Source organism: Streptopelia decaocto (assembly GCF_964273445.1).
Source record: "Streptopelia decaocto genome assembly, chromosome: 8".
NCBI lineage: Eukaryota > Metazoa > Chordata > Aves > Columbiformes > Columbidae > Streptopelia > Streptopelia decaocto.
The window spans coordinates 20,720,166-20,736,524 of NC_138662.1; the positions used below are offsets into that span (position 1 = coordinate 20,720,166).

Below are 16,359 nucleotides of genomic sequence, written 5' to 3' on the forward strand. Positions count from 1 at the left end.
ATATTACATACTATATTTATATTTTAAGTACATATGTTATGCATGCAGCATATAATCTGTAATATCAATGCATGTAAGCTGTAACAAATGTGTTATATCTGTAACTGTCTAAATGTCACATTGCGATTTATTTTAAAGGTATGATTTAAAGGACACATCTAAAATTAAACTTATCGATATACAGCTGCTTGCTGCTATGGGGCCTCCAGGCGGTGGGAGGAATCCTGTCTCTTCTCGATTTTTGCGACACTTCAACATTTGCACTATTAATTCCTTTAGTGATGAGACAATGCTCCGCATCTTCTCTACCATAGTAGCTTTCTACCTAAGGACTAATGAATTTTCTTCTGAGTACATGACAATTGGAAATCAAATTGTCACTGCTACGTTAGAGGTAAGAGGCAAATACCTTAATGGGAGTTTCCTTTAATTTGTTCAGTAAAGTTCCACCGACTCTATAATAAATTAATTGGTGAAGTAGAGATTTTAGATATTTTGTTCTTTATTATTTTTAACAGCCTCATCTGCTTTGACAAAATTGTCTTAGTTTTATGGTTGCAGCAACCTTCTTATTCTAGGAAAATTGTCTTTGAATTTGCGTTAATGTGGGATCTGTGGTACCTGTTCGCATAATGTCATGGAGACTGGAATCTCTTTGGGGCCAGACAGGCTGTCACACACAAAGACAAAATGAAAATATCAATTGCAACCCTTCCAAACTTCCTTCTCAGAGAGACTAAGAGTGAAGAAATCCCCCTTTCCAATTTCTTCCTTCCTCTCCCAGTTTTTCTCCTACTTGTGGACACATCACAACAGACCAAGGGAGCCAACGAAGGGAGCAGTGCAAGGGGGGTAGGAAGTCAAGAGATCTGAGGGGCATTCCTGGCCCTACAGCAGGTTTCTTTATGCTTGGGGCAATTGCTTTTCCCATTTGCTAATTTAGGTTGGTAGTACACGTATATTCCAAAACTGCATGAAACACATGTGATATATTCAGAGGACTTTGAGATCTTCAGACATTATTAAGATTTATTAAGCGTAAAATATTTTTCTTGGAGAAATAAAATTTTAGAAGACATTTAAGATTTATTATGATAATATAGGTGATGTTACTGTTTTGTTGATTTTGTTCTTTTTTTGTTGTTATTCTCTTAAGGTGTATAAGGAAGCCATCAAAAATCTTTTGCCCACACCAGCCAAATCTCACTACACATTCAACCTGCGGGACTTCGCACGCGTGATCTGTGGCTGCTTGCTCATTAAGAAAGAGTCCGTTGAGAGCAAACGCGTAATGATTCGGCTGTTTGTGCATGAGGTATTTCGTGTCTTCTATGACTGTCTAGTGGAAGACAATGACAGAGCCTGGTTATTCAAGCTGATGAAAGGTATTGTGAAAGAACATTTCAAAGAAGAGTTTGATTCCGTTTTTGAACACCTGACGCAAGGAAACACACCTGTGAGTAGAACATTTTGTTACAAATTAATTGCTTTCGTTACAAATTTAAGACTAGAAAGTTTCTCAACCACAGGTGAAATTTTGGATTGAATGTGCCTGAAAATTTGAGTTGAATTTGGCAAAATAACTTATTTGAGGAAGAAGAAAAAAAAGAGAAAAAAGTTTGGAAGGGTTTAACTGTTGTGTGTAGACATCGTTTTCCAAAAACATTTCATTTAAAATGTGTGTAAACTTACTACTTTTCCATAAAAGAATTTTGTGGATCTGAAAGTGAAACAAACCCCTGTGTTATTCAGTTAAAAAATATAGTGCAACGTTTTGTCAGATTTACAAAAAAATGCCTCAGTATTTTAACATGATATTTAATTTACTGAGTGTGGGGTTCATTAAGCTCCTAGAAGTCTGCACATAGACATAAAGCATCTGCTTAACCAGCAGGCAAGCAGGGCGACTTCTCAAAGAAATTCTGTCTTGTCTTGAAGATGTGGCAACACGTACTGGATCTGTGGGCAATGGGAGATAGGGTAACAGAGACATTCCCATTTGAAATTTAGCCCATGACTGAGTTACTGTGTGGTAAACAGCATTCTGAAGTTGTTATGAAATGTTAGTATTTAAAATGTTGTATCATCATGTTATATTCTATGCCTTGTCTTCCTTTTATCTGTTTTTCTTTTTTCCTTCCCCTGTCATTTCATTGACTTAGACCACAAAGTTATTTCTTCTCTAAGTTGTCCATTTCCTAATATAATGAAAATTGGTAAGCATCCATCTGTATCAATTTGATGTAATCTGAAGGTCACTACTATGAGACTGTTAATGGCTATTTGAGCCAATTGTGTTCCAAGAACAAACTAAGAATAAGTTTAATACAGGAAATCGAGAATTTTGAGATTTGTTGTGTGTGAGTCAAAATATTTCAGTGCTTGTACTTAAGTCTTGAGTATTTGTCTAAATGCTCCTTCATTTTCTAAAATTCCAATGAGGAATACATTCACTAAATATTAAACTTGACTTCATAATAATTGGAATATTTACCACAGGTAACGGAAGAAAACATGAGGAGTCTGGTTTTTGGTGACTACATGGTTCCAGAACTTGAGGGAGATGAAAGACTTTATATTGAAGTTCCGAGCATTGAGGAGTTCGGTCGTGTTGTGGAGCAGTGTCTGGAGGAATATAATCAAATGCACAAAACAAGAATGAACCTTGTAGTTTTCAGGTGCATATGATTTGTATTATTAAGAGTTTGAAGCAGTAGTTGATAATTCGGCTTATCCAGTTTTGTGGGCTGTGTTTTTTGTAGGTCTCCCCCACATTATGCACCTACAAAAGTACTTGTGGTATTACACCTTTTTGGATAGAAGTGAACTGATTTTGTCTTATGCCTTGTCTTTTTCTATTCAAAAGTAAATAATGAGGTTTTCTCCTAAGGGGCTTTGAATATATTTGGCACCAAACCCGGCGGGTGCTCTGCTTCTGCTCGGCCTGTTACCATGAAGATGGGTGTCAGTTCTGCCTGCGGCCGCTGGACTTTGATTTCCCAAGGCCGGGGGCTGGCGGGCGGTGAGGTGTGCGGGGAGATGCAGCGCAGGGTATAGCTGTGTGTGCAGCACAACCAGACTGCACCTCAGGCCGTGTGTCCAGCCTGCCGCTGCAGCTCCTCCTGAGACACCCGAGACTCTGCAGGCTGCTGGTGTCACTGTCACTTGGCATCAGGCAGAGCTACATCTGAGACAGATCAGGAGGTCACGACTCCTTCCTCCTCCCTGTTGCCTCTTCCTTTTTGCCAGCATAACTTGGCACATAGGTGCTTTGTGAAGGTGATTAGGGTTAGTTTAAACTCTTTTAGCAGCAGCTTATTTTAGTCATTTTGACAAGCTGGGTATGTGAGTACCTGTGTGCAGCTGTGCTGGGACTGGGAGCAGCTGGCAGCCTCTGCCCAGAGGCCAGTTCCCCAGTGTAGGAGCGATGTCCCAGTTACCTGAGCCAACAGCAGCCAGAGAGCGTGTCTGACTGTAGCCTTAGAGTCCAGCCTCATGGATAACACCTGGATTTGACTCCTTTATTTTTCTAACCAACTAAAACAATAATTTATCTGTTTTGAAATGCTTTAACCTTTTTTTGAGACACTTTTAACTGCTGCTCAGCTCGCTTTAACTACTCCGTGCCCTGTGCTTAAGCAGGTGATCTCCTGTAGACCTTGCTGCATTTTCTGAAATAAACTGTGCTTGTGCTATAATGAGATAGGACTCCCGGTAATGTGCAGATAGTGCTTTCTGAAGGTGTTCCAATCTCGGTTTCTCATAGAAGCTATAAAGCACTGTCAAAGGCAGAGGGAGAGGTTTGGCGATAAAACCCATTTCCTCCCAGTTGTTCCTTTAAAAGGTTTAAACTGATAATACTACTATGATTACAAGTAGAGAATTTCTGTCGTTTGACACCTTTACCCATGCAGTGCTCCTGCTCTCACCACTGCCGATTGCTTTTAGTAATTTGTAGTCATTTCCAATCCAGCTAAATACTGATAGTTTCATAATGGAAAAGTTGTGAGTTTTCTTTTATTTTGTGGTGCATACCCACTCCCTTTCTTCTTCCTCCTCACCCCCCACCCCGCTTTAAAAAAATCGGTTTTGAGCTACTACTTCTATACTCGTTTCACGGATTTCTAGGTGCACAAATGTATATGTATTTCTGCCATTCTGGTAATCAGCACATTTCAACTATAGGTATATGTTGGAACATTTGTCTCGTATAAGCCGCATCCTGAAGCAGGCAGGGGGCAACGCTCTGCTGGTTGGAATGGGAGGAAGCGGCCGGCAGTCTTTGACTCGTCTCGCAGCATTCATGTCAAAAATGTCTGTTTTTCAACCGGAGATTTCTAAGACCTATGGTACAAATGAGTGGAGAGAAGATCTGAAAGTGAGTATTAATAACTGTCTGCATTTTGACTTAATTTAGGGGAAGGATGTTTTGGAACATACAAACATTTTAACTGTCTTGCATTTTCAGAGTGTTCTGAAGAACGCAGGTGTAAAAGGCTTGAAAACTGTATTTATAATCACAGATACACAAATTAAAGAAGAAAGCTTTTTAGAAGATATTGACAGTGTCCTCAACAGTGGGGAGATACCCAATATTTTTGCAGCAGATGAAAAACAAGAAGTTTTAGAGGTATGTTTAGAAATTCTCTTTAACATCCCTTTTCAGCTATTTTGTCAGTTCTGTGTGGAGTGTGGCTTGGATATATGCACTTAATTCTGTGACTTGTTATCAGACCTTGGATAAATCAGCCAGTTATTAGTAAACACCTTATACCTACTACTAGCTTTAATTCCGACCCGGCATTCTGTTCACAAACACATTACGTTGTGCACTTAGAGAACTTTGCCAGGTATTTAATAACAATATAGAATAACAAGATTAAGATAATGTGGCTCTTCTACAATTTTACAGTTCGTACAGACATATTTCATGGGTGTATACTAGAACTTGATAGCTATCCACAATATTCCAACTGGAGCAAAGTTGGTTTTTATTCATTTGAATCTGCTTCATCAAAATATTTCCACTTTATTGCTGCTAAACTCATTTTTGTCATTTTAATTGTGTGATTATGTAAACATGATTTTGTGGAAGCATAATTAGAGTTTTAGAGGCGTATAGTCAGTGTTTCATGGATCGTTAATTAATTGAGGATGATAAGACTTTTATGAAGTAGGTTTTGCTTTCAAATATAGAGGTTTCTTCTTGTTTTGAGATATTATTGGTTTTAGTAAATGAATGAATGGAATATATCTCAGTGTTTGAAACTTATATCTTCCTCTCCAAATAAGTAAATACAGCATATTCCAGTATGATATTAAAGCTAAAGTAAGTTGATGTCTTCAAATGTTGTTTAGGGAACTTATATGGTACTTAAAGCATACATAATGAGAAAAACATTGACTTTTGTGATAGTGGCCTTTTTGTAATGAGAGTGGTAATTTGCCTGGTCTGTTTGGTTTTACCCTGTGTGTTATTCTCAAGGCCGTTTCTGCAGCAGCTCAGGCTGGCAATAGGAATGAAGAACTCAGTCCCTTGGCCTTGTATACACTTTTTGTGAACAACTGCAAAGAAAATCTCCATGTTGTCGTAGCATTCAGCCCGATTGGAGATGCTTTCCGCAATCGTCTGAGACAGTTTCCCTCGCTCATCAACTGCTGTACTATTGATTGGTTCCAGGTATGTGAAAATACTTTTGTTTCCTCAGCAAACTACTTCAGTTTTCTAACAATCTATATTTTCATGTCCCATTAGATTTGCTCTTGTCTTCTGTGCAGGAGTGCTTCTGTTTTTTCAAAATTTTACAACAGAATAGGCATTTCGTGTAGCATTTTGGAAGCTCTTTGGTGTGCGATTTGGTGTGAGTGGGCGGTGACCTCGCTGCCTGGTCTGACCCTTATACCAGTTCTTTGTTCTCGAGACAGCTGGGACTAGTGTGTGTCATTCTGGTGTTTCGAATGGTAAAAACTGGTTTTGAAGTAAGGAGACTGCTAACAGCTGAATGCTACAACTGCTTCTCTCCTCCCCTCTCCGCAGCCGTGGCCTGACGATGCCCTTGAACGTGTGGCTCATAAGTTCTTAGAGACACTCGAGCTCACAGACAGTGAGCGTCAGGAGGTTGTGCCCATCTGTAAATACTTTCATACTTCAGTTTTGTCACTCTCTGCGAGGTCAGTCTGGTTCTTTTAAAAACAACTCATTAATTTATAGGAATATTAAGAGGGAAAAGATTATACTGTTGAAAGTAGTAAAATGAGCAACAGAGAACTTACAAGTGGAATTGTTAGAAGAAAAACAAAATAGTAGGTGATTGAGCTTCGTTACTACTAATTTCTGTCTTAAAAGTTAATATATACTATCTGCCTGCATAAAAATATTACATAAAGTTGTCAAAATTGTTTATTCCTGTTATTTGTCAAAGTTACAATACTTTGCTAACACCAGTTAAACTAAAGCAAACAAACAGAACTTAAAGGTGCTCATTTTTGTAATAGGTTCTTGCAAAGTCTGGGACGCCATAATTATGTTACTCCTACTTCTTATCTTGAGCTTATTGCTGCATTTCGGCAACTTCTTACTCAGAAAAGAGATGCTGTAATGAAAGCCAAGAACAAATATGTGAATGGACTAGATAAACTGGCTTTTGCTGAATCACAGGTGAGTTAGGACAAAAATGGAACTGAAAACACAAAGTGTTTATCAGAAGCAGGGCTTTTCCTAGAGAAGTCGGTCAAAAGCATCACCTCAGGTTTTATTTAGCTCAATCTTCAACAATAAAACTGTAAGAAATGTCTTTTGGCTTTTTTTTCCTACAGTCAGCAGTTGTGCTGGAGGCCACAGACCTCTTAGCATGTAGTGCCTGAGTGGTATGTGAAGAGATCTTCGCTTTCCTAAGTAGTTAACAGGTCACTATAAGTGAATGTAGTTTTTAATTTAGAGATTGTGCATACGACATAGAAATAAGTCTCTGAAGCGTTTTGATTTGAAACTGAGCACTATTTCCTTCTATCAATAGTCACTAGGTAAGATCTAGATCATACAGAAATTGTTGGAAATTGTACTTGGCTCATCTGAACATACATATGGCTTGCATACGTATAGGTTGCCGAGATGAAACAAGAACTAGTTGAGCTGCAGCCCAAACTGGAAGAGGCCAAATTGGATAACGCAACCATGATGAAGGTAGAGTTATACAGATACAGCTTTGTGGGGTTTAGTGTAAGCATGTGTATACTTGGGATCCATAATTTCACCTTCACACTAATTAGCTTTGAGTGAGGAATCTCAGTCATACAATGTACTGCAGTATCTCAGCTGGTTGTAGACGGGTTCTGAAGAGTCTGCCTGTAAAATGTTGCTGATATGTGACTTTCAGAAAATAGGAGTCGTGTTCAGGTTTTTGAGGTCGCTTCTTGTTTACTGGGGTTTGCAGTACTATGCAACTTGTCACTATTTAGAACTGGAAGAAAATTATATTATTTCTGTAAGATACAGACTCTGGATATGTAATACTTGCCTAAACTCCATGCTGAAGGAAATACATGAAAATATTTAAATACTTCCATTTTCTCTTCGTATTTTACGGTATTCCATAAACGCTATACTTAGTTGTTTCAGTTTATTTGATCACTCACTGCTCAATAGGAAGCTCACTCGTGTTTCTTTAGACTATAGAAATAGAGTCTGCAGAAGTAGAAGAAAAAAGAAAAACTGTAAAAGTAGATGAAGAATTTGCTACAGAAAAAGCTGAAGCCGCTCAGGCATTGAAAAATGAATGTGAGAGTGACCTGGCAGAGGCGATCCCAGCCCTGGAGGCTGCACTTAAAGCTCTTGACACTTTGAAGGTGAGCTGATCTAAACTTTTAAATCAGAATTTCAATTAATCATTAGTTTACAGTTACTAGCATTTATTTCGTTTTTATTTCCCTGCAGAGGATCCATTGGTGTTGTTAATTCTTACTAACATTGTCCTTTCTAAAAGTCCTCTATAATTATGTTGATGTGTAATTGTGTTATAATTCCCCTTTTTTCTGTTAGTTCATTTATCTTAGTGGTGAGAAAGGCATAACATTTGCCATATTTATTTTTTTTTAGCCCGCTGATATATCAGTTGTCAAATCAATGAAGAATCCTCCATCTGGTGTCAAACTCGTCATGGCTGCTGTGTGTGTCATGAAAGACATCAAACCGGAAAAAGTTGCAGATCCTACAAAAATTGGCGCCAAGGTAAAATCACAGACAATAGTTTAAAATACAAGTGTAACTCATGTTCTTCTCAACGCAGAGTGCTTGTTCAATAACTGAGATCACCCAGGGTCCACTCAAGTAGGCAAGTACCTCCAGCCATTATTTTACTAAAAACTTCCAGAATTCCAAATTTTCAAAATTTTGTTATATTCTAAGAGAACACACTTAATTTGCTTGACTTGTATGTAGATAATATGTAACTCTCCCTGAGACACCTCAGGGGTCAGTACTGGGGCCTATATTATTCAATATATTCATCAATTATTTGGACGAGGGAATAGAGTGTACTATCAGCAAGTTTGCTGATGGCACCGAGCTGGGAGGAGTGGTGACACTGGAAGCTGTGCTGCCATCAGAGACCTGGACAGGCTGGAGAACTGGGCGGGGAAAAATGTAATGAAATATAACAAGGGCAAGTGTAGAGTCTTGTATCTGGGTAGGAACAACCCCAGGTTCCAGTATAAATTGGGGAATGACCTATTAGAGAGCAGCGTAGGGTAAAGGGACCTGGGGGTCCTGGGGACAGCAGGGTGACCATGAGCCAGCACTGGGCCCTTGTGGCCAGGAAGCCAATGGTACCTGGGGTGGATTAGAAGATGGTGGTCAGTAGGTCAGAGAGGTTCTCCTGCCCCTCTGCTCTGCCCTGGGGAGACCACACCTGGAATCTTGTGTCCAGTTGTGGCCCCTCAGTTCCAGCAGGACAGGGAACTGCTGGAGAGAGTCCAGCGCAGCCACCAAGATGCTGCAGGGAGTGGAGCATCTCCCGTGTGAGGAAAGGCTGAGGGAGCTGGGGCTCTGGAGCTTGGATAAGAGGAGACTGAGAGGTGACCTCATTAATATTTACAGATATCTAAAGGGTGAGTGTCAGGAGGATGGAGCCAGGCTCTTCTCGGTGACAACCAGTGACAGGACAAGGGGTAATGGGTTCAAACTGGAACACAAGAGGTTCCACCTAAATTTGAGAAGAAACTTCTTCTCAGTAAGGGTAACACACACTGGCCCAGGCTGCCCAGGGAGGTTGTGGAGTCTCCTTCTGTGCAGACATTCCAACCCGCCTGGACACCTTCCTGTGTAACCTCATCTGGGTGTTCCTGCTCCATGGGGGGATTGCACTGGATGAGCTTTCCAGGGCCCTTCCAACCCCTGACGTTCTGTGATTCTGTGATTACTGATGTCTCTAGGAGTTTGCAGATCATCAGTTCTAAATATGCATGAGCTTTACTTAAAAGAGATTTGTCTTTTTTTGTTGTTTATTTGTTTGTGTGTTTGTTTTAAAGCTTGGAAAGATATTTCTTACTGTGTTTTGTAGATTTTGGATTACTGGTCTCCAAGCAAGAAACTTCTTGGTGACATTAACTTCTTAAAGGATTTGAAGGAGTATGACAAGGACAATATTCCAGTAAGCCTTCTGTCTAATTTTTCAATGATTTTTACCACGTAGACACTTTTTGCAAGGAAAAATAAAAAAGAGAAAGAGAGAAAAGAATTAATTATATCAGAGGCTCCATTTATCTCAAGTTAGTCAACTTCTGTTATGACCAAGGATCTTCACAAGGTGACTGAGTATCTCCACAGGATGAGTATGGTCCTGGCAAGGGAGTCCAGCTTCCCCAGGGTGAGCCTTGGGGGTGATGTTTCAGAAGGTTTTACAATTCCCTTTCAGAATTTCTGAGGCTTCTATTCAGCCTGTCTTCTGTTTGTATGAAATGTCCTTCTGTTCACAAATGTTTCTAACTTCGCAGTTTATAAGTACTATCTCATCAAAAGTTGAAAATAAGACATAGAAAGTTGTATCAGAGTAAATTGTCCTGTCCATTATCTTGTGTCCAAAAATGGCCATAAGCAGGTGCCTTGGATGGAGCAGAATCATAGAATCATTTTGATTGGAAGAGACCTTCAAGATCGAGTCCAACCGTGTGATTCTTGGTGTTTGCCCAGTTCAGTGGAAAATGAACATGTTTTGGCCTTTATAAAACTGGTTCCCAAAAGTAGGCACAAGCGATGTTATTTAGATTTTTGTCTTACATTGGTAGAAATACATTTCTATAACTATCCCAAGCAGTGATGTCTTCTGAAAAGATAGCAAATAATGAAATTAGCATGTTGTGCACAAGGGACAGAATAAATTAGGGCTTCTATGTGAACAGTAATGCTCTTAGCACTTAGGTGACTGCCACATGGCAGACACACCAAGTGCATGGTTATAAAGGATGAGGATAGGATTAGGATGAAAACAGGAAACACTCACAAAGTGTGACAGAAAAATCAAAAGAAACAAATGAGCAGTGGTTTCTAGCAGAATTAATAGAGTAGTTCTTTCCGATTTCATTGTGTAGAGAAACAGCAATCAATCAGTGTCATTAAGCGTCAGCCACAAGCCTTTGATTCGCTATAATGCTTTTGTTATCCAGGCAGCTATCATGCAAAAGATTCGGACTGAATACTTGAATAATCCTGAGTTTGATTCACAAAAGGTGGCTAAAGCTTCCTCGGCAGCACAGGGTTTGTGTGAATGGATTACGGCGATGGAGGTGTATGACAGGGTCGCAAAGGTGTGTTTGGTTTTGATCCTAGTTCCTCAATGTTGTGAGATCTTCCCTTTTCCTTTGCTTGGTATATTAACCCTGAGCATTGTATTAAATAATAAAGTTACAAAAATGTGCTTTAAGCATTTGTGTATTGGTTATAATTGAATAGGTGGTTGCACCCAAAAAAGAACGTTTGAAAGAGGCACAGCAGTCCTTAGCAGAGACACTGGAGATCTTGAATCAGAAGAGAGAAGTACTCGCAGCGCTCGAAAGCAGTTTGGCTGCTTTGGAACAAACCTTCATTGAGAAAACTGAAGAAAAGGCTCGTTTAGAATTGCAGGTTGTTCTGTGCGGTAAAAAACTAGAACGAGCAGAGAAGTTGATTGGAGGCCTTGGTGGAGAGAAATCCAGGTCAGGTTAAAGTTCAAATGGCAGATATAACAGCCCTTGTAGAGGTAGAATTTGAACTTGAATTCTCTGAGCTGTTAACACTATATCTGTCTGGGGGCCGTACTGCTGAGGACTGTAACAGTCTGGGCCCTTGAAAGGTTCCTGATTGTTTGTAATGTACAAATATGGGCAGCAACATTGGGAGAATTGTCGAGAAAGTCTTCAAAATGATAATAAAATACAGAAACAGTGTCCTTATTTTCAACCGGAAGATAAACAACAGCAAAAAAGCTTGATTTTTTTTATCATCAATACCATTAACGTGGAGGTTTCAGCACCATTTTCTTTCTGTATTTTCTGCTTGTCATAGATGGAATGATGCTGCAAATGATCTTCAAGACACATATGATAATTTGACAGGAGATGTTCTGATATCAGCTGGTGTGATAGCGTATCTGGGAGCTTTCACTGCTGGATTTCGACAAGAGTGCACCGAAGACTGGAGCAAACTGTGCAAGGTCAGGAGATTGCCTTAGCTTTAAATGTGGTTGCTTTTTTCAACTACCGCAAAAGGCCTCAAAATTTACCTGTGGTTTATTGAATATTTGCCTAGTCAAGCTCATGTACAAAAAAACTAGACAAATCCTATTATACAAAATTCAGAGAGAGAATAAATATTCAGTGGGGAAATACAGTTAGCTATTGAAACTATGATTTTGTTTTTCCCAGAATTTTTACTTATACTTGACCTATTTTGAACTCTTAAAAAAAAAAATGCACATTATCACTTCGGATTGAAGTGGCATAAAGATAACTGGGTTTTTCTTTTCTTTTTTCTCCAGGAGAAAAAAATCCCTTGTTCCGAGACTTTCTCTTTGAGCACGACTCTTGGCGACCCAATAAAAATAAGAGCCTGGAATATTGCTGGTTTGCCGACTGACATATTTTCTATAGACAATGGGGTCATTGTTGACAATTCAAGACGTTGGTAGGTGACAAAAAGTTTTAATTTTCAAATGCAAACAAGTTGTGGTGGGTTTTTTGTTTTGTTTTTTAAAGCAAACTAAATGTCTAGAGACAAAAAAATACAAAATTTGGAAAAACTCCTGCAAGCCCTGAGAAAACGGTCCTGTGTGTTCTAGGCCATTAATGATTGATCCTCAAAGTCAAGCAAACAAATGGATCAAGAATTTTGAGAAGGAGAACCAGCTGAGAGTTATCAAGGTCAGTGACACAGATTATATGAGAACCCTGGAGAACTGCATTCAGTTTGGAACTCCTCTTCTGCTAGAGAACGTCGGGGAGGAGCTCGACCCGTCACTTGAGCCTCTGCTACTTAAACAGACTTTCAAACAAGGTACAGCAAAATTAATTTGAACATGAATGTTCATTCTATAGTTGTTTGTACTGTCTAAGGGGTTATTAATTGCTTTCTGGTACTGCTGCCTGTGGTGAGAGGAAGGTGACTTCACAACAGCCTGAAGCTTTTACTCCTTTAACAAGTACTATTCGTACATCGTGTGGTAGTGGTTTTATGTGAAAACCTTCACCCTGTCACTATAGGAGACTAAATGAAGACACTGACTCTGCAAAGGGAGGTTTCTCAATGAAATTGTGTTTTGCTTGTTTATTTTCATATGTTTTAGTCTAATACATTTACTCAACTTTGTACCAATCAAGAAAAGCTGTCAAGTTATTTTACTTTTAAGGCACAATCTTCATGGTTTTCTCTGAAACTTGTTAAGTAGCTGTGAATTTGGTTTTCAACTTTTCTTTCTTTTCCTCCCAGAAAAAGACAGAAAAATGCAGACAAGCACCAATGTTTTCCTTCCTTCTCACATAGCTTATCTTTTCTGCTTTTCATGTACGTATGTACATACCAAAAAAGAAGCGCTTAACCCCTTGTATTTTCAGTTTCCTGTTTCAGACAGGTAGTTCAAGCAAAGAGTTGTCTGTAAGAATATCATAGTTGAGGATAATTCCACAGCCGTCTGTTACCATCTCCAGTATTGTATATGCGGAGGTGTGGAAGTAATTGAATTGACTCAATTTCATCTGCTAAGAGTAAAATGTGACCTCACTGAAGTCTGTGAGGAATTTTCAGAGTATGAGACTGCTTTGTTTCTTTATTCTCACTTTTCGGGAAATCTGTCATTGACAAGGAATTGTTTCATCACAAAATAATTATTTTTCTGTAAGTAACTGAAGTAGATAATGATTTTCATAACATTTCTGACCTCTGCTTTAGGAGGCGTGGAGTGCATCAAGCTTGGCGAGAGCGTTATTGAGTATTCCAGAGACTTCAAGTTTTTTATTACCACGAAACTGAGAAATCCACATTATATGCCTGAGATTGCTACAAAAGTTTCTTTACTCAATTTTATGATCACGCCAGAGGGACTTGAAGACCAATTGCTTGGTATTGTTGTGGCAAAAGAGAGGTAAGGCTCTCTATGGGAAATAGCCAGGTAGTTTTATGATGGTGTAATTCCAGGGAAATGAGAGATGAATTTATTGTAAAGCAAAATGAATGTTACGTGGTGTAAATGTTGCTCAGCAAGAGCTTAAAAAGAAAAAGATTGTTTTTCTAGTTGTCATATATAAAAATTTTGTTAGAAAAAGACAAATTATCACATTTACTGCAGGGTAAGTGTCCACAAGTTCAAAAGTTAATTAAAACAGCAGATGTGAAATAATTTTTCAGGCAGCAGAGATATAATAAAGGAAAACTAGTATGCTCTGACATGCAAAAAGCCTAAGACCTTAAAGTTTCGACCATCATTTCCAAACACTGAAGCTGGGCAAAGAAATCTTTGCCCAGAATTATAAACACCTGCTGAACAGTAACAACCTATTTAAACTGAAGAGAATATTCGCAAGTGTTTATTGTAGTCAGAGGGGGCGTCGTCGTCATGGGCGTCCTTTCCAGTCAGTGGAAGATGAACATTGACTGGATTTGTTGTGTTTTTTTTAATTAGGCCAGAATTAGAAGAGCAAAGGAATGCTCTCATCCTCCAATTTGCACAGAATAAAAAGCAACTAAAAGAAACTGAGAGAAAAATTTTAGAAACCTTACAGTCCTCTGAAGTGAATATTCTGGAAGATGAGTCTGCTGTTGATATCTTGGATTCGGCTAAATTAATGGCTAACGAGGTCACAAAAAAACAGCAGGTAAGGAGTGAGTATGGATGTTTTCCTTAACAACACAGAGAAATGAATGTTAGCATTTGCAGCTGGCAGAAAGACGGCACATTAGATGCAAAGCGCAGGAGGAAATTCTGTGCTTGTGAAATGTGAAGATAAGTAAAATTGGATCCGTTCTCAAATCTTCACTGATGGTTTCTTCAGTCTTTAATTAAACATCTTTTAAGGAATATGCATCTATCTGTAAGACTGAGTGAAAAGTAAAAAATTCTGGAGTTAGGTTAGGAAGGAACTATTTTTTTTTAATGACAAAAATATTCAGTGCGACAATAACCTGGGTGACTGATGTAGGTTTACAAGGCCAGAGATTTTTGTTATACCTAATGCATAAAATACCAGCTGAATTCAATGAGACCTAAATAACATTTTTGGTTTTTTATATTACTGTAGGCTTAACAGAAATCCAATACTAGTATTTTCTTTCAGCTGGTATTGGCCTTCCTGCTATTTGCTGATGCTTATCAAACGTGATCCCAGACTAAGGCTGACAGTGAAAACTGAAAAACCTTTTTATATTCTAAGTACTTTTTTGTATAAAGCCGACTGACGGTAAAATAGCCAGAGCTTAAATACATAACCAGTCTGAAATTACCCATATTTTTTAATATTGCAGAGATAAAGATTGATACTTTTGATACTAGATGATGCATCGAAACTCTGCCTCCTTTGTTTCGACTCTTGCGTCCTGTAGTATCAAGTAAATAAATCAGGCAGTGCTGTGTTAAGGGCAAATACTTGTTTTACCTATTGGATTTATCACCTACTGTGATTGTGCATTTTGGAACAGAAAACTTGCCTCACTCTGGCATTACAAAGTGCTGTATGGAAGTATTTTAATAATGTTATTAACAAGTAATATTTTTGTACGAAAGAGAGTATTGAAAGCTTTTCTTTGGCAACTACTATTGGTATTTAGATTGCAGAGAAAACGGAACTGAAAATAGCTGAATCTCGCGAAGGTTATCGCCCCATCGCAAAGCATTCCTCCGTGCTGTTCTTCAGCATCGCCGACCTGGCCAACATCGATCCCATGTACCAGTACTCCCTCAGCTGGTTCGTCAACCTCTTCATCACCTCCATTCAGGAGAGGTAAATACAGGCTTGCTGCTGTCAAATAAGGTCTTTTCATTCTCCTCTTGTAAGCAGTTCCCTCTGGTTGGAAAACATGTATCTCTTATTCCTCGTTACATGCAGGTTTTTAAAACAAAATATGATTTATTAATAAAGTAGTTGCTCTTTCTAATTACTGTTGGAGCAAACAATGAACTGTAAGCATGTGCTCTATTTAAGTATTTTTAAGAATGTGACTTACAGAAAGGGTGAAGTCTGATCCTGAACTGGGCTCCATTATGAACACTGTGCATTATGAACACCCCCTAACTGGCAAATTCCTTTCAGCTCATTACTTTGCTTGGGACTTCTTTTAAAAGAGCTGTAAAACATTGAGTATCATTGAAATTTGGGGAAGATGGGCATTTAAATCTCTTGTGGAGCCTGTGGGCCAAATAGAATTCCTCTGCAACCCTAAATAGATTTAGATTTCTTAACTGATTTGCCTACGTTGTTCAATTTGAAGTCTCAGTTTCTTCTTTTCTTTATAGTAACAAATCCAAGATGTTGGAGAAGCGACTTCGATATCTAAGAGACCACTTTACGTACAATTTGTATTGCAATGTGTGCCGCTCACTGTTTGAAAAGGACAAGCTGCTCTTCTCGTTTTTGCTGTGTTGTAACCTCCTCATGTAAGCTCATTTCTCTCAAGTCTCTTAACAGAAACTAATGATTTTCTTATAGTAGAAAAAGTATTGATAAGATAACATGTTCTTGTGCATATTGATTGTGTAGCCTTCAGAGTGACATCATGAATGGTTAGGGGTTTTCTAATACTGATAATATTTACAATTGAAAGAGTATGTGAGCGCATGTATTGCTGCTATGTGTGGCCTTTGGACAAGCTATGAAAAGGATGTTCCCGTGTTTCTGAAAGTC

The 16,359-nt window shown here is 38.7% G+C and overlaps 1 protein-coding gene across 1 annotated transcript in view; it reads left to right on the forward strand.

Moving 5' to 3' along the window:
* The window catches only part of DNAH12 (dynein axonemal heavy chain 12), a 62,177-nt gene that overhangs the window by 34,026 nt on the left and 11,792 nt on the right, over window positions 1–16,359 (forward strand). The window contains exons 40-60 of the mRNA XM_082060299.1: window positions 139–394; window positions 1,157–1,456; window positions 2,500–2,678; window positions 4,186–4,378; window positions 4,469–4,630; window positions 5,486–5,680; window positions 6,038–6,171; window positions 6,496–6,658; window positions 7,103–7,183; window positions 7,669–7,845; window positions 8,096–8,227; window positions 9,558–9,647; window positions 10,660–10,800; window positions 10,946–11,187; window positions 11,537–11,684; window positions 12,009–12,154; window positions 12,309–12,523; window positions 13,415–13,607; window positions 14,145–14,337; window positions 15,287–15,459; window positions 15,972–16,112. Coding sequence (XP_081916425.1) covers window positions 139–394; window positions 1,157–1,456; window positions 2,500–2,678; window positions 4,186–4,378; window positions 4,469–4,630; window positions 5,486–5,680; window positions 6,038–6,171; window positions 6,496–6,658; window positions 7,103–7,183; window positions 7,669–7,845; window positions 8,096–8,227; window positions 9,558–9,647; window positions 10,660–10,800; window positions 10,946–11,187; window positions 11,537–11,684; window positions 12,009–12,154; window positions 12,309–12,523; window positions 13,415–13,607; window positions 14,145–14,337; window positions 15,287–15,459; window positions 15,972–16,112 — 3,654 coding nt within the window. The remainder of the gene's footprint in view (window positions 1–138; window positions 395–1,156; window positions 1,457–2,499; window positions 2,679–4,185; window positions 4,379–4,468; window positions 4,631–5,485; window positions 5,681–6,037; window positions 6,172–6,495; window positions 6,659–7,102; window positions 7,184–7,668; window positions 7,846–8,095; window positions 8,228–9,557; window positions 9,648–10,659; window positions 10,801–10,945; window positions 11,188–11,536; window positions 11,685–12,008; window positions 12,155–12,308; window positions 12,524–13,414; window positions 13,608–14,144; window positions 14,338–15,286; window positions 15,460–15,971; window positions 16,113–16,359) is intronic.